Source organism: Canis lupus, chromosome 29 (assembly GCF_048164855.1).
Source record: "Canis lupus baileyi chromosome 29, mCanLup2.hap1, whole genome shotgun sequence".
Lineage (NCBI taxonomy): Eukaryota > Metazoa > Chordata > Mammalia > Carnivora > Canidae > Canis > Canis lupus.
This window is the reverse complement of record NC_132866.1, coordinates 31,965,925-31,987,597: the sequence shown is the minus strand read 5'-3', so window position 1 is coordinate 31,987,597 and position 21,673 is coordinate 31,965,925. Positions and strand designations below refer to the sequence as shown.

The following is a 21,673-nucleotide window of genomic DNA, read 5'->3' as shown; positions in this document are numbered from 1 at the left end:
CAACTTCCATAAAATAACACCGATTTGCTGGGAGTCTTCCCCAATCTTCCCTCCTGAAATGATAAGGGCATCCTGGTACAGAAGGGTGAGATTCCTGGGCCTGACATAGATGTAAGAGGCCAGGGACAATCATAATTCTCTTATCCTTTGCCTGCTTGTCTGTCCTTTTCTGCCTTCCACACCCTTCCTTCCACATTCAAACAACAAAAGAGGAATGCAAATCTCCAAACGTTTTCCTATGTAGAGGCAGGAGAATTGGGAAGTTATTCACCAAAGTCCTCTCTGAATTTCAGGAGTAGAGCAGTAAGACTCCAAACCCTCCTTAATCACTTGCTCCAGCTCCATTTTCCCCACAACCATATTCCCAGCTGAGAATGTAAAAGTAATCCATTTAGAGAACAGAACACGGTGCTCTCCACCTTCTGTTGCTAAGTGTTCCGGATAGGATTGCACGAAAGCTCATTTAATCCTCAGACCCGAAGCAACAGCCTTTTCCACTGTTTGCAGATCCAAAGCAGCAATGTCGGGTGGACTCTGGGCTACATGCTGAACCTGACCAACATGATCCCAGCCGAGCAGCCGTATTCCAAGCCTCTCTCCCACACCACCTACATCTTCCTCATGATCCTCTTCTCCCTGATCCTGGTCGCAGTGGTCATCATAGGCTTGCTTGTCTTTTACAAGCCTTCATATTTCTGGAAAGACATGGTATAGCAGGATCCGCTGAAATCTGCTGGCTGGAGTGAAAAAACAAACTTGCCCAAGAAGCACTCTCCTCCACGTTGGTGCACAAGGTCATCCTTCCTTGCTCACGAAGGCCAGCCTTGACCAGCACGAAGCTTTTTGACTTTCGCTGAAGCCTCTCCGTGGAATGTATTCACCACCTCTGCCTCAAGGACTACCTGGCAGACATCGTCTCTTTTGTGAGTCCTACCCAACTCCCCTTCTCTCTTTTGTACTCTGAGCTTATGTAGGTCTTAAAGACTTGCTACCTTTTGTGATCTTTGCTTTATAAAAAAACAATCATGACTTTATCTCAAAGAACTCAGAGTCCTGAGTCCTGTGCTGGCAAGTTGCACTGGCTAAAAGAAGAATCTCAGGAACTGGTTGTTGTACTCGTTACAGACCCTTTCTTTCTCCTATTGCCCGTTTATTAAGAATGCTATACGATGCCTTTGGAGAAGGCAGACACACATCTCATTCCTATCCTGCCGTTTGCATGGGAGAATTTTCTAGACTAAGCAAATATGTGCTAGGGCCAAAGAGTCTTGCAAGAGAATTTATGTGCTTATATAGTTAATACAGTACTTAAACCAAGCCAAAACAGGGATGTGGATGAGTTATATGTTCCTAGGTGATGCCGAAATGCTAAACAGTGGGACCCCCCCCCCCCTCCCCAGACATTTTTTTTAAAAGCTGATATAACATATAGGTATTCAGGTATCAGGGCATACTACATGGTAGGTATACATGTCGGGAAGAAAAATACAAATACAATACTCCTTACAATGAAGTTTGGAAAATGCATCCTTCAATGCATCTGTTGGAGTTTTATTTTTATTGTAGTAATACAGATAACATAAAGTCCACTATTTTATGTGTACAATTCAGCTGCATTTCAGTGTTGTATACAGTCAGTTAACCATCACCACTATCTAATTCTGGAATATTTTCCCCACCTAGAAATTAGTTGGAGACAAGACCATCCCTGGAAAGGTTCAAACCACCAACTTTTCTGTTAACAGCCAAATATGCTAATCAGTTGTACCACAAAGATGCTCATGGAGTTTAAAAGCCACGCTGTATCTTTTTGTCCTGGGTTTAATGTAGTGAGAGGGCTATAGCATGCCTTTTCACTGTCACAGTATTTGCTCATCAAAGTGTGCCAGGAACCAGATCTGAAAGTGAGGTTGCCACACCAGTATTGGCTCTATTTATTTACTCCGTGGACTGTTTTGTGGAAGAAGCAGCAACTTAAAGACCTTGTCACAGAAACACGAAGAGACCCATACTGTCTTCCTTTAATGACTCCTGTGAAAAGGTGGAGTGGTGGCGTGTTACTCTGAAGTTGTCCCAAGCTCCCTAACTCTGCATCTGGGAACTGACTGTTGAGCTGATGCAGGGTGGAACTGGGGTGAGAGAGGAAAAGCTTTCCCACAAACTGGAAGCCAAATGTCCTTCTATCTAGCGAATAACCAAGTCATTTTTTTTTTTTTTTTTTTTTTTTTTTTACATACGGGTGAATACAAGCTTATAAAGCTGTGGACAGGAACTTTTTCTTTTCTGCTACTCACAACTGCATTTGTTGTACTTGGATTAGGAATGAGAAGCCAAGTTTGGACATGTCTAAATTCTTTCTAGTGCTAGTAGTTATATTGTTACAGTTAGTATTTATTGAGCATTTGCTGTGTCCCATGTTCTGTGCTCAAGTGCATTACATTCATTTTCTCACTTAATCCTTACAACAATCTGAAGGGAGCTACTACCATTCCCACTTCATAGAAACAGAAACTGAGGCTTAGAGAGGTTAAGTCACTTGCCCAAGTGGCTGAGCTAAAAGTCTGTAATGCACTAAACCATTATTTTCTCCCCCTAATATACTAGACTGTCTCCTTATAACTTCCAAGCACATACTTCACTTTGTATGAATATAGGACTTAAGGGCATGGGAGAAAGGGAAGTAGACAGATGAACTGCTCCCCGATGGACTTAAGTCCACAAAGGCTGTCATGGGAACATTGATGTTCTGTTCACTTACTCTGGAAGGTAACATACAGAGCATATGATGCTAATCGAGGATTCCCATATTCCTAGCTTCTTATAGTGCTTGCTCCCTGCACAGCAGTTCTGCATCAAATAAACAGTAGTTGATGATACTGATGAAAATAAAAGGTCATAAAATAGAGCTACAAGCAGCTAGCTCCTTTCTTATGTCTACATATAAAAAGCACTGTCATGCACACTCTGATTCTAAAAAAAACCCTGTAAGGGTGTAAATACTATTTCCATTTTATGAGGGTTACACAAACTAGAGCAGATATGCAAATTCATGTCTTCTGTCCCAAGTTTATTGTTTTGTCTTTTCTAAACACTGCCCCTCAGCAAGTTGGAATTAGAATTCACCAGTTTATAAAGACTCCTAACTCTGGGAAACGAACTAGGGGTGGTGGAAGGGGAGGAGGGCGGGGGGTGGGGTGAATGGGTGACGGGCACTGAGGGGGGCACTTGACGGGATGAGCACTGGGTGTTATTCTGTATGTTGGCAAACTGAACACCAATAAAAAATAAATTTATTATAAAAAAATAGAATTCACCAGTTTCCGTCAATAAACTGAAATCTTTTCTTACTCCATTTCTGTCTTGCAGCCTGGGTCTAAAAAAAAAAAAATCTATTAAAGTATTTGGGAGTCAAATTTCACTTGTTTTAAGTCTTAACTCAGGGAGATAATCAGCAGTCACAACCTAATCTCATTTTTGTTGGAGGGAAACATGGTTTCATGGCAGATTCAGGAATCTGCTTTGGGCCATTCTAGATGAGGAGGGACAAATAAAATGGGTCACTGTCAACTGATTTTAATATTGGCCACTGGTTATTAATGATTATCATTCCTTCCTGGCCATTCACTTAAACTTGGTTCCACCATTTCTTTAGAAGGTAGGAAACTTTTTTCTATGAACCCATAAGGGGGAAATATCAGAAATAGTTACTTATGTAGACAAAAGAATGATATTACTTAAGTAGGCTGTGTGTGTGTGTGTGTGTGTGAGTGTGAGAGAGAGAGAGAGAGAGACAGGGAGAGAGAGAAAATTTTCACCTTACCCAATTCTTAAATTAATAAGAAATATAAAAAATGCAATATAAATAAAAGTTTTTAAAAGTATACTTCATTCTGATGTTGCATCAGTCATGACCTCTGCAAGTAAAAAGAGGGTGCAATCAACCCAGGAATGGAGAAGAGTTTAAAAAAGTGACTACAGCCAACGTATTATCATTTCAACATGTAGTTTTTTTAAATACATACATATATATATATATATATATATATATATATATATATATATATATATTATGATAGTCACAGAAAGAGAGAGAGAGAGAGGCAGAGACACAGGCAGAGGGAGAAGCAGACTCCATGCACCGGGAGCCCGATGTGGGATTCGATCCCGGGTCTCCAGGATCGTGCCATGGGCCAAAGGCAGGTGCTAAACCGCTGCGCCACCCAGGGATCCCTCAACATGTAGTTAATATAAAAACTAGTATTTGTTTTTTCATATTAAGTTTTGAAACCTGTGTTGTATATCGCAGGTCAGGACTTAATCAGGACTTGCTACATTTCAAGTGATGGAGAGCCATGTATGACTAGTCACTACTACACTGGACAGCATGTGTCTAAAAATACATTCAGAGCTAAGAAAACCTAAGCAATCCTTTCTTTCTACTGAGGGATTTTTTTTCAGAACCAGCTATAGATACTATAACATCTTCCTATTATTTATTATATATGAAGTTAAAAAATTCTTAGACATTATTCTTCTTTAAGATCTCAGCTCAGGAGGGCAGGGCAAGATGGTGGAGGAGTAGGGTCCCCAAGTCACCTGTCCCCACCAACTTACCTAGGTAACTTTCAAATCATCCTGAAAACCTACCAATTCGACCTGAGATTTAAAGAGAGAACAGCTGGAACGCTACAGAGAGAAGAGTTTGCGCTTCTAATAAATAAAACTCGCTTTTAGCCACTCTGCACTGAGCAAAATGACTAGAAGGAAGAACTCACCACAAAAGAATCAGAAACAGTACTCTCTGCCACAGAGTTACAGAATTTGGATTACAATTCGATGTCAGAAAACCGTTTCAGAAGCACAATTATAAAGCTACTGGTGGCTCTGGAAAAAAAACAAAGAATTCAAGAGACTTCATGACTGCAGAATTTAGATCTAATCAGGCCGAAATTAAAAATCAATTAAATGAGATGCAATCGAAACTGGAGGTCCTAACAATGAGGGTTAATGAGGTAGAAGAAAGAGAGTGACATAAAAACAAGTTGATGGCAAGGAAAGAAGCTGAGGAAAAAAGAGAAAAACTAAAGACCATGAGGAAAGATTAAGGGAAATAAATGACAGCCTCAGAAGGACAAAATCTACGTTTAATTGGGGTTCCAGAGGGCGCCAGAAGGGACAGAGGACAAGAAAGCATATTTGAACAAACCATAGCTGAGAACTTCCAAACGTGGGGAGGGAAACAGGCATTCAGACCCAGGAGATAGAGAGGTCCCCCCCTAAAATCAATAAAAATTGTTAAACACCTCGACATTTAATAGTGAAACTTGCAAATTCCAAAGATAAAGAAAAGATCCTTAAAGCAGCAAGAGACAAGAGATCCCTAACTTATATGGGGAGAAATATTAGATTAACAGGAGACCTCTCCACAGAGACCTGGCAGGCCAGAAGGGGCTCCAGGATATATTCAGGGTCCTACATGAGAAGAACATGCAGCCAAGAATACTTTATCCAGCAAGGCTGTCATTCAGAATAGAAGGAGAGATAAAGAGCTTCCAAGATAAGCAGAAACTGAAAGCATATGTGACCACCAAACCAGGTCTGCAAGAAATATTAAGGGGCACTCTGTAAAAGAAAGAGGAATCCCAAAGAAATAAGCCACAAAAATAGGTAATACCTGAATAGGTATTATGATGACACTATAAATTCATATATTTTAATAGTAACTCTGAACGTGAATGGGCTTAATGATCCCATCAAAAGATGCAGGGTTTCAGACTGGATAAAAAAACAAGACCCATCTATTTGCTGTCTACAAGAGGCTCGTTTTAGACCTAAGGACACCTACAGCCTGAAAATGAAAGATTGGAGAACCATTTACCATTCAAATGGTCCTCAAAAGAAAGCAGAGGTACCCATCCTCATATCACATAAATTAAAGTTTATCCCAAAGACTGTAGTAAGAGATGAAGAGGGACACTATATCATACTTAAAGGATCTATCCAACAAGAGGACCTAACAATCATGAATATTTATGCCCCTACTGTGGGAGTTGACAAGTGTATTAATCAATTAATAACCAAAGTAAAGACATACTTAGATAATAATACACTTCTACTGGGAGACTTCAACACAGTGCTTTCTGCAAATGACAGATTTTCTAAGCACAACATCTCCAAAGAAACAAGAGCTTTAAATGATACACTGGACCAGATGGATTTCACAGATATTTCCAGAACTTTCCATCCAAACACAACTGAATACACATTCTTCTCAAGTGCACATGGAACTTTCTCCAGAATAGACCATATAGTGGGTCAAAATCCGGTTTTAACTGATACAAAAAGATTAGGATTGTCCCCTGCATATTTTCAGATCATAGTGCTTTGAAACTTGAACTCAATCACAAGAAGAAATTTGGAAGAAATTCAAACACGTGGAAGTGAAAGAGCATCCTGCTAAAAAATGAAAGGGTCAACCAGTAAATTAGAGAATTAAAAAGATTCATGGAAACTAATGAGAATGGATACAACCATTCAAAATCTTTGGGATACAGCAAAAGCAGTCCTAAGAGGGAAATCTATCGCAATACAAGCATCCCTCAAAAAATTGGAAAAAACTCAAATACACAAGCTAACCTTGTACCTAAAGAAACTGGAGAAAGAACAGCAAATAAGACCTACACCCAGCAGAAGAAGAGAGTTAATAAAGATTCGAGAACTCAATGAAATAGAGACCAGAAGAACTATAGAAGAGATCAACAAAACCAGGAGTTGGTTCTTTGAAAAAATTATTAAGATAGGTAAATCATTAGCCAGCCTTATTAAAAACAAGAGACTCAAATTAATAAAATCACAAATGAAAAAGAAAGGATCACAACCAATACCAAGGAGATACAAACAATTTTAAAAGCATATTATGAGCAGCTATAAGCCAATAAATTAGGCAATCTAGAAGAAATGGATGCATTTCTGGAAAACCACAAACTACCAAAACTGGAGCAGGAAGAAACAAAAACCTGAACAGGCCAATAACCAGGGAGGAAATTGAAGCAGTCATCAAAAACCTCCCATGACACAAAAGTCCAGGGCCAGATGGCTTCCCAGGGGAATTCAATCAAATGTTTAAAGAAGAAACAATACCTATTCTATTAAAGCTGTTCCAAAATATAGAAAGGGATGGAATACTTCCAAACTTGCTATATGAGGCCAGCATCAACTTAATTCCAAAACCAGACAAAGCCTCCACCAAAAAGGAGAATTATAGACCAATATCCCTGATGAATACAGATGCAAAAATTCTCAACAAGATACTAGCCAGTAGGATCCAACAGTACATTAAGAAGATTATTGACCATGACCAAATGGGATTTATCCCCGGGATGCAAGGCTGGTTCAACACTTGTAAAGCAATCAATGTGATAGATCATATCCACAAGAGAAAAAACAAGAACCCTATGATCCTCTCAATAGATACAGAGAAAGCATTTGACAAAATACAGCATCTGTTCCTGATCAAAACTCTCCAGAGTATTGGGATAGAGGGACCATTTCTCAGCATCTTAAAAGCCATCTACGAAAAGCCCACAGCAAATATCATTCTCAATGGGGAAACACTGGGAGCTCCCCTAAGATCAGGAGCACGACAGGGATGTCCATTCTCACCGCTGCTATTCAACATAGTACTGGAAGTCCTAGCCTCAGCAATCAGGCAACAAAAAGAAATAAAAGGCAGTCAAATTGGCAAAGAAGTCAAACTCTCCCTCTTTGCAGATGACATGATACTGTACGTAGAAAACCCAAAAAGACTTCACCCCAAGATTGTCAGAACTCATACAGCAATTCGGCAGTGTGGCAGGATACAAAATCAATGCCCAGAAATCAGTGGCATTTCTATACACTAACCACGAAACTGAAGAAAGAGAAATTAAGGAGTCAATCCCATTTACAATTGCACCAAAGAAAGAGAAATTAAGGAGTCAATCCCATTTACAACTGCACCGAAGAAAGAGAAATTAAGGAGTTAATCCCATTTACAACTGCACCGATAGACCTCTCCGAATTGTCTCTGCAACAGTCTTTAGATGTATAATTCTAAAATAAAAAGTTTAAAAATGTAAAAAAAAAAAAAAAAAAAAACTGATCAGATGATGACAGGGGTCAACTAGACTTTTTTTTTTTTTTAAGACTTTATTTATTCATGAGAGACAGAGAGGGAGGCAGAGACCCAGGCCGAGGGAGAAGCAGGCTCCATGCAGGGCCCCGACGCAGGACTCGATCCCAGGACCCCGGGGTCACGCCCTGGGCTGAAGGCGGCGCTTAAACTGCTGAGCCCCGGGCGCCCTGAGACTTTCTGTGGATATTTTGCGACGTATGCAAATGTGGAATCGTTATGCTGTAGACGTGAAACTACCCTGATGTTATAGGTTAGTTACACCTCAATTTTTAAGAAGAAAAATAAAAGTTTCCGTCGCGTGTGTTCAAAAAAAAAAAAAAAACAAAAACAAAAAACAACTGCACCAAAAGCATAAGATACCTAGGAATAAACCTAACCAAAGAGGTAAAGGATCTGTACCCTAAAAACTACAGAACACTTCTGAAAGAAATTGAGGAAGACACAAAGAGGTGGAAAAATATTCCATGCTCATGGATTGGAAGACTATTGTGAAAATGTCAATACTACCCAGGGCAATTTATACATTTAATGCAATCCCTATCAAAATTCCATGGACTTTATTCAGAGTGTTGGAACAAATCATCTTAAGATTTGTGTGGAATCATGGGCAGCCCCGGTGGCACAGCGGTTTAGTGCCACGTCGGGCTCCCTGCATAGAGTCTGCTTCTCCCTCTGCTTGTGTCTCTGCCTCTCTCTCTCTCTGAATAAATAAAATCTTAAAAATATATATTTGTGTGGAATCAGAAAAGAGCCCAAATAGCCAGGGGAATATTAAAAAAGAAAACCAGAGCAGGGGCCATCACAATACCAGATTTCCGGTTTTACTACAAAGCTGTGGTCATCAAGACAGTGTGGTACTGGCACAAAAACAGACACATAGATCAATGGAACAGAATAGAGAATCCAGAAGTGGACCCTGAGCTTTATGGTCAACTAATATTCGATAAAGGAGGAAAGACTATCCACTGGAAGAAAGACTGTCTCTTCAATAAATGGTGCTGGGAAAATTGGACATCCACATGCAGAAGAATGAAACTAGACCATTCTCTTATACTATACACAAAGATAATCTCAAAATGGATGAAAGATCTAAATGTGAGACAAGAATCCATCAAAATCCTAGAGGTGAACACAGGCAACACCCTTTTTGAACTTGGCCACAGCAAATTCTTGCAAGATACATCTATGAAGGCAAGGGAAATAAAAGCAAAAATGAATTATTGGGACTTCATCAAGATAAAAAAGCTTCTTCACAGCAAGAGAAACAGTCAACAAAACTAAAAGACAACCTACAGAATGGGAGAAGATATTTGCAAATGACATATCAGACAAAGGGCTAGTATCCAAGATCTATCGGGAACTTAGTAAAATCAACAGCAAAGAAACAAACAATCCAATCATGAAATGGGCAAAAGACATGAACAGAAATCTCCAGAGGAATATATAGACATGGCCAACAAGCACGAGAAAATGCTCTGCATCACTGGCCATCAGGGAAATACAAATCAAAACCACAATGAGATACCACCTCACACCAGTGAGAATGGGGAAAACTAACAAGGCAGGAAACCACATATGCTGGAGAGGATGTGGAGAAAGGGGAACCCTCTTGCACTGTTGGTGGGAATGTGAACTGGTGCAGCCGCTCTGGAAAACTGTGTGGAGGTTCCTCAAAGAGTTAAAAATAGACCTGCCCTACGACCCCGCAATTGCACTGCTGGGGGGGGGTTTACCCCAAAGATACAGATGCAGTGAAACACCGGGACACCTGCACCCCGATGTTTCTAGCAGCAATGTCCACAATAGCCAAACTGTGGAAGGAGCCTCAGTGTCCATCAAAAGATGAATGGATAAAGAAGATGTGGTTTATGTATACAATGGAATATTATTCAGCCATTAGAAATGACAAATACCCACCATTTGCTTCAATGTGGATGGACCTGGAGGGTATTATGCGGAGTGAAGTAAGTCAATTGGAGGACATATGTTATATGGTTTCACTCATACAGGGAACATAAAAAATAGTGAAAAGGAATAAAGGGGAAAGGAGAAAAATGAGTGGGAAATATCAGAGAGGGAGATAGAACATGAGAGACTCCTAACTCTGGGAAACGAACAAGGGGTGGTGGAAGGGGAGGTGGGCGGGGGTCGGGGGGACTGGGTGACAGGCACTGAGGGGGGCACTTGACGGGATGAGCACTGGGTGTTATGCTGTATGTTGGCAAATTGAACTCCAATAAGAAAATGCACACACACACACACACACACAAAAGATCTCAGCTCAGAATCTCAGTTTATTCCTCAGGTTTTGTTGCCTTTTTCACGAAGGCAGAGATGCCTGATACTCAGGCCAAGATGTGTGATGAAAGACCTTTGGAAAATGTAATCTGGATTCAAGTTGATACAAGATAGTTTTGATGATTATATTCTATAATCAAATAGTAAATTTGAGTATTAAAATAAAGATTAGTTTTTTAATAGCTCACATAGATTACTATATTAAAATTACTATTAAAATATATTCTCATTTATCATCAGTTTGAAAGATGAGCTGGATTTCACTCAGATTGGTCTGGTCCCTCTCTGATTCAGATTCTAATAGCTGCTATCTCATTAGAATGGGACAGTTGCTTATGGTTAGTTGTGCTCACTAACCATGTTTATTTTCAGTTTGTGTGAGCTGTATCTTTTAAATTTATTATAACCTTAAAGTTTCAGTGGCTTACCACAACAAATGCTGATTTTCATGTTCATGGGTCTGCATGTCAGCTGGGTAGCTCTCCTTCAGGTAGTAGGTCTAGTTCAGGCATGCTCCCATACCTTGCATTCTCTTATGAATGGCAGGAACACCAGAGAGGAAGAGCAGAAACAGGATGCCTTTTATAGCTTGGCCAGGACAGGCCCCTGTCCACATTCTACTGACCAAAATAAGTCATATGACTAAGGGCAACAATTAGCAAGTTGGAGAAATACGGAGAGGAATGGCTAGGTCATATGGCAAAGGGCATGAATAGCTTATTCTAATACAGAAGAGGAGTGAAGCAGTGGGCATAATGACAACCTACCACACAGTGTCTCATTAACTAAAACATAAAGGCTGTTTTCTATAAATTAGAGTCTATTTATCTTGCCAAGGAATATTTTTTAAAAATGTCATTACTTCCAAGATGGCATCAATCTGCAACTTCTTTCCACAGCCTTAATCGGGATGTTCTAGCAACCTGCAGTTAGCCTTGTGTTCTATTACCATAGAACCATTCTATGGTATGGTTCTATTACCATTTCCTAAGAGAACATTCATCTATTTATTTTCTTTATTTTATGTATTTAGGAAAAAATGTAGCTAACTACCCAAGTTTTTCTTTGTACCTGAATCTAATACAACTGAGTACATTTAGTTTTATCACAGGTATAATGGATTTTTTTAATAATGGGAAAAGGAGTATCTCTGTGAATCTTCTCTAGAAAAGTAGCACTTAAGACTGTACATGTGATAGAAGCACTGCTATACGTTTTGCATTTCTCTATGTTAAATAAATGTCTAACTTTAAATTGATGATACAGTGATGGCATCACCCTCATCAGCATCTGAGTTGACTTTCTGTTTTTATATCCCTATTGAATGTATAGTGAATAGCAAAGGTCACCACAGTACATGGATCAGTCAATAAAAAATGAGATACAGTCACCTAAAAAACAGCATCACTCCTTATAATGAAGTCCTAAGAAGAAAGGGTAGGAAACCCTGGGAGCTGGGTGGGGAACACTGAGTACTCAGGGTGACCTAAACCAAATTCTATTTTTCCTCCTAAACCCGCCCTGACTCCTGAATTATATGATAATTAATGCCAGCACTGTGTCAAGTAACCAGGACTTCATCAACTCATCAGCACTTGCCCATTTTATCTTTGCAACATTTTTCATTTTGATTCCCCTTTCCAATCTTATTATCATCCCAGTAAAGACCTGACACCAGGAATGGTGGTTGTGTCTCCAATATTAATGACAGAGTGAGCTTTATAAAAAAACAGGCTTTGGGGCAGCTGGATGGCTCAGTTGGTTGTGTCGGATTCTTGCTTTTGGCTCAGGTCACCTGCTTCGGGCTCTGTGCTCAGTGCAGAATCTGCTTGTCCCTCTCCTCCTCCTCCCACTCTCTCAAATAAGTAAGTTAAGAAAGAAATAAGTAAAATCTTTTCTAAAGAAAGCAGGCTTTCTCACATTGCTCCCTAAAATTGCTAGTAGGTGTCCATTGCCTACAAAATAAGGTCAAACTCTCCAACGGACATTCAAGCTACCTGAACCATGCCTATAAGCGCTCTCCAGGCTTACATCCCACTCCACCCCTCTGATGTTACCTACACTCCAGGCAGGACAGACTGCTTGTTCACCCAACACTGTTCAGGTTATTTGCTCAAGTTGGAACACCTCTGCCCCACTCTACCTGTAAACCTCAGCTCAAATGCCTTCAGTGGAGCCTTCTTCACATCTCCAAGTCAGAATAAACTGTTTCTTCCCTGTGCTCCTGCAGCCCTTTTTCTAGGCCTGGATTAGACCTCAGATCCTTCTATTCTGGGTCTAGGTTAATCTACCTCTCCACTGCCAGGAAGACTGGTCCATACTACTATTTCTGCTTTGGTATACTTATTTCATTGTCTCTTGACATGACCTACATCTTCCTCCAGCTCTTAAGGACCAGCTCAACTCCTGCTTCCTCAGTGATGCCTCCTTGCATTACTTACGCTGAACTTCTCCTTGGACCATGCATTTCGTTTCTGTGTAGCTCTTGATCACACACATTATTTAAGTAGAATTTTAAGGATTAGAATGCACCTTAAAAGGCCGTGCTTATCAAAACTTAATGTGTATATAACTCACATAGGAATCTTGTTGGAATAGAAATTTTAATTAATAAAAGATGATTCAATAGGTCTGGGGTGAAGCTGAAGTTCTCCATTTCCCACTGGCTGCCTGGTAATGCCAGTACTGCCGTCCAGGCACACTTCGAGCATCAAAGCCGTAGGCTACTTTAGCATCCAGAGTTCCTTCTACTGGCTCTCAGGTGACTGCCATCATCATTTGGCAGCCCACTCCAGTGGCCAGCTCAAGGGCAATTCACAAAGCTTAACTTTTTCTCTATACTCAACATTCCTCAACGGTTTCATCAATTCTTCTGTGCCTCATTCAGATTTGTCTGCCTTGCCCTCTGCCTTTGGGGAGCCACAGCCTACCACCCAGTGAGAGCCTGGTGTGCCACCTAGGGATTTCTTCCAGTTCTCCTGCCAGCGTGTTATTCCTGCGCTTCTGCTAGAAACCCGTGGGAAAGAGCTGGAAGTGATCCATAATACAAGCCGACATGGAACCTTTAAAGACTTCATAAAGTTCAGCTGGTTTCTTATTATTGCTATGATGGATTCTTCCTTCTCCCGGCACTATGAGCCATAGAAGAGTTACTGGCTGAGAAATTTAGTTCTCATGGGCTTTTGAGCTCTATGATTTTGTAGTTTAACCATGGGGTGGAATCTATCTCCTGCTCTATGCACACAATAATCACTTGTAAAATGAATAAATAAATCATAAGGAAATTATTTTTTATGAAGTTTGCAACCAGAAATGCAATTCATTAGCATATATAACTAAAAATAGAGCCTCAATAAATCAAATTTCCAGTGCTGCAAAAGCAAAAACTACATGTATTCCACATTATAGTTTCCTTATATTTATAAATACTCTTAGAAAAAACTGAAAGATGTAGATGGCTAACTTTGTAATAACACAGGCTGCCTTCTGACATACAGCTTATTTGATTATGAAATTATTTTTGGCCCAGTAATAGTACAAAGGGAGCAAGTATAGATAAATGGTGGGCAGTTTTAAAGTGAACTACTCGGCACCACTTGCAGTTTTTTTCTAAAAGTAAGTCCATAATGCTCTCTCTCCAGCTCTACAATTGGCAGGCATACTGTAATTGTAATCAGTAGCTTAAAAATATGAACTTTTGTCCTGTTCCATATCTCTTGGGTTTCTGATTCCACAATAGTCAACTGAACCATCTTCTTGGAATTCACATAGAGATGAAAGTTCCTGTGAAGAATATGCTGTCAATCTGCTCTGTTTTCCGCAGCTAAATCCACCTAGAAGATGTATTCTTCGATTATCTTCTGGATACACCAGTCTAATAATGTAATATATAGTTATTTTTAGTTTTTTATTATTTGAGCTTTCAAACATAAACAATAGTAGGATAATACACATCCATGTGCCTAACAGAACTTAAACACTTGTCACCATTTTATAAGTGTCACACAAACAGGAGTTAATTATAACCACAGAACAAGATTCAAACTTTATAGGGGGGTGCCATGCTGAAAGAAGTGAGTATACACCTTTTTACCAATAATCAAACAGTGAAGGTGGGCAGAGCCCCTGTGTGATGCAACATGGTAACGTAAGCCAAGGGCTTAGGTCCTTAACCACATGGAAGAACATACCTCACATGAAAGGGGGTGGGTCCCTCCTCACCCTGCAGAGATTTAGGACCACAGCAACTATATTTGCCTATTCCTTTGTGAATTATGAAGTTAAAGACATCAGCAGAATCATTCTGGTGTAGCAGCAACTCAGTGGGTTATATGACCATAGACTCTTTTAGAATATTTCTTTGACACCGAGAAGCTAAAGACTAATGAGTCACCTGTTTTAAATTGTAGTTTTTGCTTTTCATACATGTTTAAACCTAAAATTTTTCTTTCGATTAACCTCAACTAAAATATACATTTGTGGGATAATTCCAGCAGGTTTTTAGTATAAATATTTGATAGTGTCTATATAAAGAACTCATTTTTTTTTCCTACTGCAGCCCCTTCTCCAAGTTGCTAATATGTGTGTTATACTGTCAGTAGTGGGTAAGTTGAAAGGAAGAGGGCAGGAGTCCTGTCTTGGCTGTCATTTGCCCTTTTTACCCTCAAACCAAGGTCTCTTTTGGTCTATCTCAATTTTTCCTCTCAGTCTATTTGATCAGAATACCTTAGAGCCATTTTAATCCTGTTAATAGCTGAAGAAGTTAGGAAATTAAGAAAAACTAGGTAATTTAAAACAAAAACTCCAATATGATTTCTACGGAGTAGTTTAATATAAATCAGTATTGAATATACTTTTATTTATTTATTTTTAAAGACTTTATTTATTCATGAGAGACACACACACACAGAGAAGAGCAGAGACACAGACAGAGGGATATAGGAGGCTCCACCTAAGGGAGCCCTGCAGGGAGAAGCAGGCTCCACACAGGGAGCCCAACTTGGGACTCGATCCCGGGTCTCTGAGGATCACACCCTGAGCCGAAGGCAGATGCTCAACTGCTGAGCCACCCAGGCACCTGGAATATTATTTTATACTGAAACTTCTGTTTTTTTCACATAGAATGCTTGTAATCCTGACCCCAAATTTGGTACTAAGTGACAAGATGGGAGAAAAAAGTAAGCCAACCAAAGGCCTTTTCTTTTACATGCCCTCTTTTGAATTCTATAATCCTCCTAACCCAGAGCATCATCAGTAAGAGAAAGGCTGTCCTAAGGGGAGTGAGAGATTTTTATTGACCAATCTTGTATTTTATCTTGTCCATTGGAAGACAGTGGGCTCGGGTTAGGTGCAGACTTATAATCATGGAATAGAGCTAAGCTATTATGAAGGAAATGAAACAAATTTCTAACCTAACTGGTACCAACTAATAGCCACTGGTAACCCAGCTGCAGATAAACCAATTAATTGGTTTTGCAACCCCAAGACCACAAGGGAGGAGTGACAGTCATTTCCAAGGCAGTGGCCGGGATCTGCAGAAGTTGTATATAAACCTTGAATACAAGTGGATTCAATAAATATGCATTTTCTAACATGTTTATGTGTCAATGGTAGCAATCAGGGATAGGATTGATAAAGATGGTTGCACAGCTCAATCGGCATTTACCTCTGACTTTTGCTTCTGCAGTTATCAGTGCCATGGTCCCTGTGAAATGAAGAAAGTGAGGAAGACAAGTGAGAGGTTGGTAGGAAAGGTAGGAGAAAAAAAAGAAAAGTTTCTAAAGAAAACCAGGATAACCTGTAGGAGATTCAGGTAAAAATTCACACCTCTCCAGGTACATGTAGAATGATTCTGTACAACTGGAGGAAACATTCTGAATTGAAAGGGAAGCACATATTCACTTTATATTCTTCATCTCCTTTCTCAAACTTTTCCCCTCTTCTATGGTCTTATCCTCTATCCCACCATACTGCTCTCTTTTCCTGGCTTGGTTTTTTACTTCCTTCCCTTTTTATATCCTTTCTTATATTGTACTTTCCCTTTAGAATGTCAGGCTTCCCCTCTCTCCTTCTGCTTGCACTTTAGTTTCACTGTAGTCCATGTTCTCCTGATGCTCCCATCTAATGGCACAGAAGACAATTACTGCATGGCAGAGAAAGGACTCCTGGCACATGTATATTAAAAACTAATTTGTAAAAAATAATGATAAAAAATAAAAAATAATTTGTAGCGAACAAAAGACAAACCAAAAAACAAACTTTTAACTATAGAAAACAAATTGATGGTTACCAAAAGGGAGGTTGGTGGGACGCAGGTGAAATAAGTGATGGGGATTAAGAATACCAAACTTATCCTGATGAGCACCAATATATAGAATTGCTGAATTACTTTATTATATTCCTAAAACTAATTTAACACTGTATGCTAACCATGCTGAAATTAAAATTTTAAAAAATAATTTGTAGCACATCTACAAGAAATACAGTTGACCCTTGAACAATTTGGAGGTTAGAGGTGCTTATCCCTGCATAGTCGAAAATGCACATATAACTTATGACTCCCTCAAAACTTAACAATTAACAGCCTGCTGTTTACCAGAAGCCTTACTGGTAACATAAACAGTTGATTAACATGTGGTCCTAAATAGTATATATTATATACTGTATTCTTACAATAAGCTAGAGAAAATATTCTTCAAAAATCATTAAGAGAAAGTACATTTACAGTACTGTAAAACATCCACATAAATGTGAACCCGCATAGTTTAAACCCATGTTGTTCAAGGGTCAACTCTATTTTTAAAAATCCTTATGTAGGGGATCCCTGGGTGGCTCAGCAGTTTAGCGCCTGCCTTTGGCCTGGGGCGCGATCCTGGAGTCCCGGGATCGTGTCCCGGGATCGAGTCCCGCATCGTGCTCCCGGCATGGAGCCTGCTTCTCCCTCCTCCTGTGTCTCTGCCTCTCTCTCTCTCTGTGTCTATCATGAATAAATGAAATAAATCTTAAAAAAAAAAATCCTTATGTAAAAGTCATGGTATTTCTTTGAAGTCTGTTCCTGATATTTTTTTTTTTTACTATTAGCTTACAGTGAAGGGTTAAACTGTTTAAATCTAATTTGTATATTTACTTCAATGTTGGGAAAAAAGGTAAATTTTTAATTCACAGCATCAAAAATAAACCTTGATTATAAATTGAATCTATTTAAGAATAAATCTGAATTTTAGTTTTAGGTGATAATTTGTATCACTCTTATACAAATACCTTAATTTGAAAGAAATCTGAGTGTTTTGCTGGAGTTAAGTATCATTCCTTACTGTGCAAAACAAAATGACTCACTTATCTAAATGCCCATCAGGATTTATGGTATCAGGAAGTAGAGAGTCCCGAAAATATTGTGGTAAGGATGTTTCCTGTTCAAAATTCAAGTCTTCCAATAGAATCTGTTCTTGTGGATCATTAGTTGGGTGGGTACAGGAGGTTAATTGCCATGGTCCTGTTTTGCTGTTCAAATCAAAATTTCTTAACTGTGTTTGTTTTTGAAACCTTGGAAAAGGTGGTCTTTGTCCATGATCTCTACTAACATATTTTTTCAATGACATTTTCTCTGAAAAATCATTGTTGGAATGGTCATGTAGAGATCCTTCATCAATACATTCTAAATCTTCCAAATTCATTTCATCATGAAAACAGTCCTGGTGGAAAGGTTTTTGCCTTTGAAAACCACCACCTCTGTTGAGAAAATGAAAGCTTTGTACTAGTAACTGGTCCTGAAAATCACCATGGAGTGGGTACTCACGGTTGTTAGAGAAAGGTTGTCGTTTTTGTTCCCAACTTCTGTTAGTAAAACCAAAATCTTTTGTTGGAAATTGTTCCCAGCAATTACTATAGGCCTGATGTTTCTGAATGGAATGTCTCCTTTGTCCATCAACTTTGCTAACAAAATCAAAATCATCTCCAGCATCTGGTTCATGACAGCCACTGTGACACTGATGATCATGAAATGGTCTCGGTCTTGTTCCTTGTATCTTGTTGAAATCTGTTTCTTCTCGGGAGATGCCATAACACTGGTGATTAGCAAAGAATGAACATCTTGGTCCTGGTCCTTTGTTACCCATATCCCAATTTCTCAAGTGTCTCTCTTCTGCCATGCTGTCACTACACTGGCGTTTGTAAAAATCCCTAGGACTCTGGACAGGCCCACTGTTGACATAATCATAATCCTTTACCTGTGTATCATTTCGAGGGTGCTGGTCATTAAGATGTCTTGACCTTTTCCCAGTCCTATTAGGGGGAAAATATGCTATAAATGCTAAGTATTTGAATAATAAAGGATAAATGCTATGCCTTTAGTAAAATCTCCCCTTGTTCAGTTCAACAGGACACAAACTATTGTTTCCCTGAACTGAATTGCACCACATTTTCATTTTTCTCTTCTGTTTGTGCTTAAGAGCCCCGAACTCTCTCCTGCAACTATTAACTTGTAAATTTCCAAACAAGTGTGTTGGTATTAAATAGTAATTTTTCCCCCTAAAAACTAGAGCACAACACATTTTCACAGCATCTTTTCATTTAAAGGAATGTGTCATAACCAGATCACTTTTATCATAATCTATGATAGGTTAAAGAAGTAATCTTACACATATGGCTGATAACATTCTGTATTATTGTACTGACTTCATGTCAGAAGAAATAAAAAACATGTATTAATTTTTATATAATTACTCCTAAAAACTATGAATAGAGCTTATAATATAAAATATTTGGTATAAATAATATATTTGGTAGTTCCAGTTTTTTTACTTTTATAAATAAAGCTGCTATGAGCATTCATGTCAGATTTCTCTATGAACAAGTTTTCAGTTCTCTGGGATAAATGCTCAAGAGTGCAAATGCTGGGTTGTATGCTAAATCTATTTTTAGTTTTATAAGAACTGCCAAACTGTTTTATAACATAAACAAGACACCAACTTGAAAGAGTTGGAAGAGAAATAGATAGCATTTGGAATAAAAATAACTATTTAAAAACCCTAGGATAGGGATCCCTGGGTGGCGCAGCAGTTTAGCGCCTGCCTTTGGCCCAGGGCGTGATCCTGGAGACCCGGGATCGAATCCCACGTCGGGCTCCCGGGGCATGAAGCCTGCTTCTCCCTCTGCCTATGTCTCTGCCTCTCTCTCTCTCTCTCTGTGACTATCATAAATAAATAAAAATTAAAAAAAAAAAAAACCCTAGGATAAGATACTAAAATTGACCACAAAGTTAGTTAGAACTTTGCTTCCTAGCAACAAGAAAAGGAAAGTTTCATAAAAACAAAACACAACCTAAACAAAAATAAACAACAAAACCCCTCAATGTTGTCTGAAAATTTCTGGCATCAAATTCTGAGAGGATTTTATTCACTGAAGATAAACAAATGCTTCCTTGGAATGTGGGGCGCAGACATTATGTGAAGGAAGAACTTGTGTCAAGGCAGATATGAACTGCCGTGATAAGCAGAAGAGCTCTGTACAACCCTTCATGTATTTCATGCACATCCTGTGATGTTGCTAATGCCTAACAAAATGCCTGGCATTGCTCAAGCACTCAGTGAGGGGTGGAGGGGAGAAATCGGTATCTTCAGGTGGCAAAACGCTGCCTGTTTTAAGATAAGATTTGAAGCCAGAAGAAAGAGGCGAACAGGAGAATATTGTCTAGTCTAGCTTATATTAAATCAGTTCATAGAAGATAATCTCAATTTATTGCTACTTCAGTTAAAAAATACAAATACCAAATATTCCTCTTGATTTAAAATAGTAAGTATTGTGTATTCTGTGATTAGTTTATAGAGAAAAATGCCAATAGAGAAGAATGCAATTTTTTTTGAAAGATAGAGGAACAAAAAGGTTTTAAGATAAATTTTAAATTCTCTATCAGTTTATAAAGATATGTGTATATATGTGAGTCATAGAAGAAATTCTAGTACCATTTGATAACCTTAATCCACTTTCTGCTAATATTGGTAGAATAAATACAAATTATTACTTAGAATTGGAGCATTTTAAATTTTGAAGGAATCACAGAGATTACCTAGTTTAATATTTGCCAAATAGTTTGGAGAACATTAGTCTTGTTAATACTAATGTTAATACTTATTCTGTCAAGGGGAAAAGAGTTTTGTGCTTGAAAAAGTTAGGAAAATGCTAGGTTCAATAAAATTTAATAAATTTCTTAACTTTAGGAATTCTAAGGGCTTTTGATAAGCTAGTGTTCATGGTGACATCAGCAAGCATTTCCAAAATTTATCTTAAAAAAACACTGTTTATTCCTGTAAAACAAATAATACTTCACAAGATAAGAGTTTTATATGTCCTTAGAATACAGCTTAAGAAAAGCTAACTGATCTTGTCCAATTTATGTTACAAATTAAACAACAATGGTCTGAAAAGGTTGTGTCACTGGCTCTATATTATCTACAACTTAAAAATGGCAGAATCAGATTTGGTTGTAAACTTCCCGATTCCCAATCCCATGGGTTTCCCCCATATTAATATGTATCTAAACTTTCATAAAATATTCATCTACAATTATGTTACTTTTACCCATGAAAGTCTTCATTTGGGGACCAATCTTCAGAGTCTTCCACAGAATTAGATGGGAGATTTGCATCTTCATCAGAATACCAGACATCCATTCCAAGATTACTAGAGGAAAAATATCAATAAAAAGTTCTAATTCAATCAGAAACAAGGTCATATGCTTTTAGACACATAAGTTGAGCACAAAATAAGATAAAAAGCACATCTGCACACCATTTGCATCTTGGAAAAATCTGTGAATATTTTTCCATTTGGCCTTATTGGACAGAATAAAGCTTAAGAACCTTGAGGTAGAGGTCATCAGTCAAGCAAAATTTAGGATGTTAGGATTTTAAACTTGGAGGATGTAAACATCTCCTGTGGCCAAAAGATCATAAAAATAAAGGGCTTCAGGAATAGGCAGTATGAGGAAGGGCTGAAGGGAGAGATAAAGGGGGAATGGGAATAAGTCAGGGGTACTAAAGTACCGGACCTCAGACATCCCTAACTCTCCCCTTCCATATACCTTCCCTGACTACCCATACTTCCATTATCTGAAATTACCTTACTGAATGCCTTTCTCCAGGACCATGCATTCAATCACTGACTTTTCCATTCAGCAAAATTTGTTAGGTGCCCAACATGTGCCCG

At 38.7% G+C, this 21,673-nt stretch overlaps 2 protein-coding genes across 35 annotated transcripts in view; one reads left to right on the top strand and one right to left on the bottom strand.

Moving 5' to 3' along the window:
- Positions 1 to 1,044, top strand: part of ENTPD1 (ectonucleoside triphosphate diphosphohydrolase 1) — a 132,192-nt gene extending 131,148 nt beyond the window's left edge. For all 16 annotated transcript variants that reach the window (XM_072805957.1, XM_072805955.1, XM_072805951.1 and 13 more), the window contains one exon: positions 508 to 1,044. In XM_072805957.1, coding sequence (XP_072662058.1) covers positions 508 to 714 — 207 coding nt within the window. In that variant the 3' untranslated portion in view covers positions 715 to 1,044. The remainder of the gene's footprint in view (positions 1 to 507) is intronic.
- LOC140621093 (RNA/RNP complex-1-interacting phosphatase-like) overlaps positions 1 to 21,673 on the bottom strand; it is a 73,965-nt gene that overhangs the window by 12,595 nt on the left and 39,697 nt on the right. For 4 of the 19 annotated variants that reach the window (XR_012020823.1, XR_012020817.1, XR_012020824.1 and 1 more), the window contains 6 exons: positions 21,047 to 21,148; positions 18,697 to 18,751; positions 18,267 to 18,534; positions 16,137 to 16,175; positions 10,900 to 14,304; positions 765 to 10,601 (listed from right to left, as the gene is read on the bottom strand). Coding sequence is in view for 12 of the 19 variants with exons in the window: in XM_072805960.1 (XP_072662061.1) it covers positions 15,499 to 15,548; positions 16,137 to 16,175; positions 18,267 to 18,534; positions 18,697 to 18,751; positions 21,047 to 21,148 (514 nt within the window). In the remaining 7 variants the exon portion in view is untranslated. Of the gene's footprint in view, positions 1 to 764; positions 10,602 to 10,899; positions 14,346 to 15,280; positions 15,549 to 15,742; positions 16,176 to 18,266; positions 18,535 to 18,696; positions 18,752 to 21,046; positions 21,149 to 21,673 lie in introns of those variants that run through there. The other 15 variants (XM_072805959.1, XM_072805962.1, XM_072805965.1 and 12 more) reach the window with 13 other exon arrangements.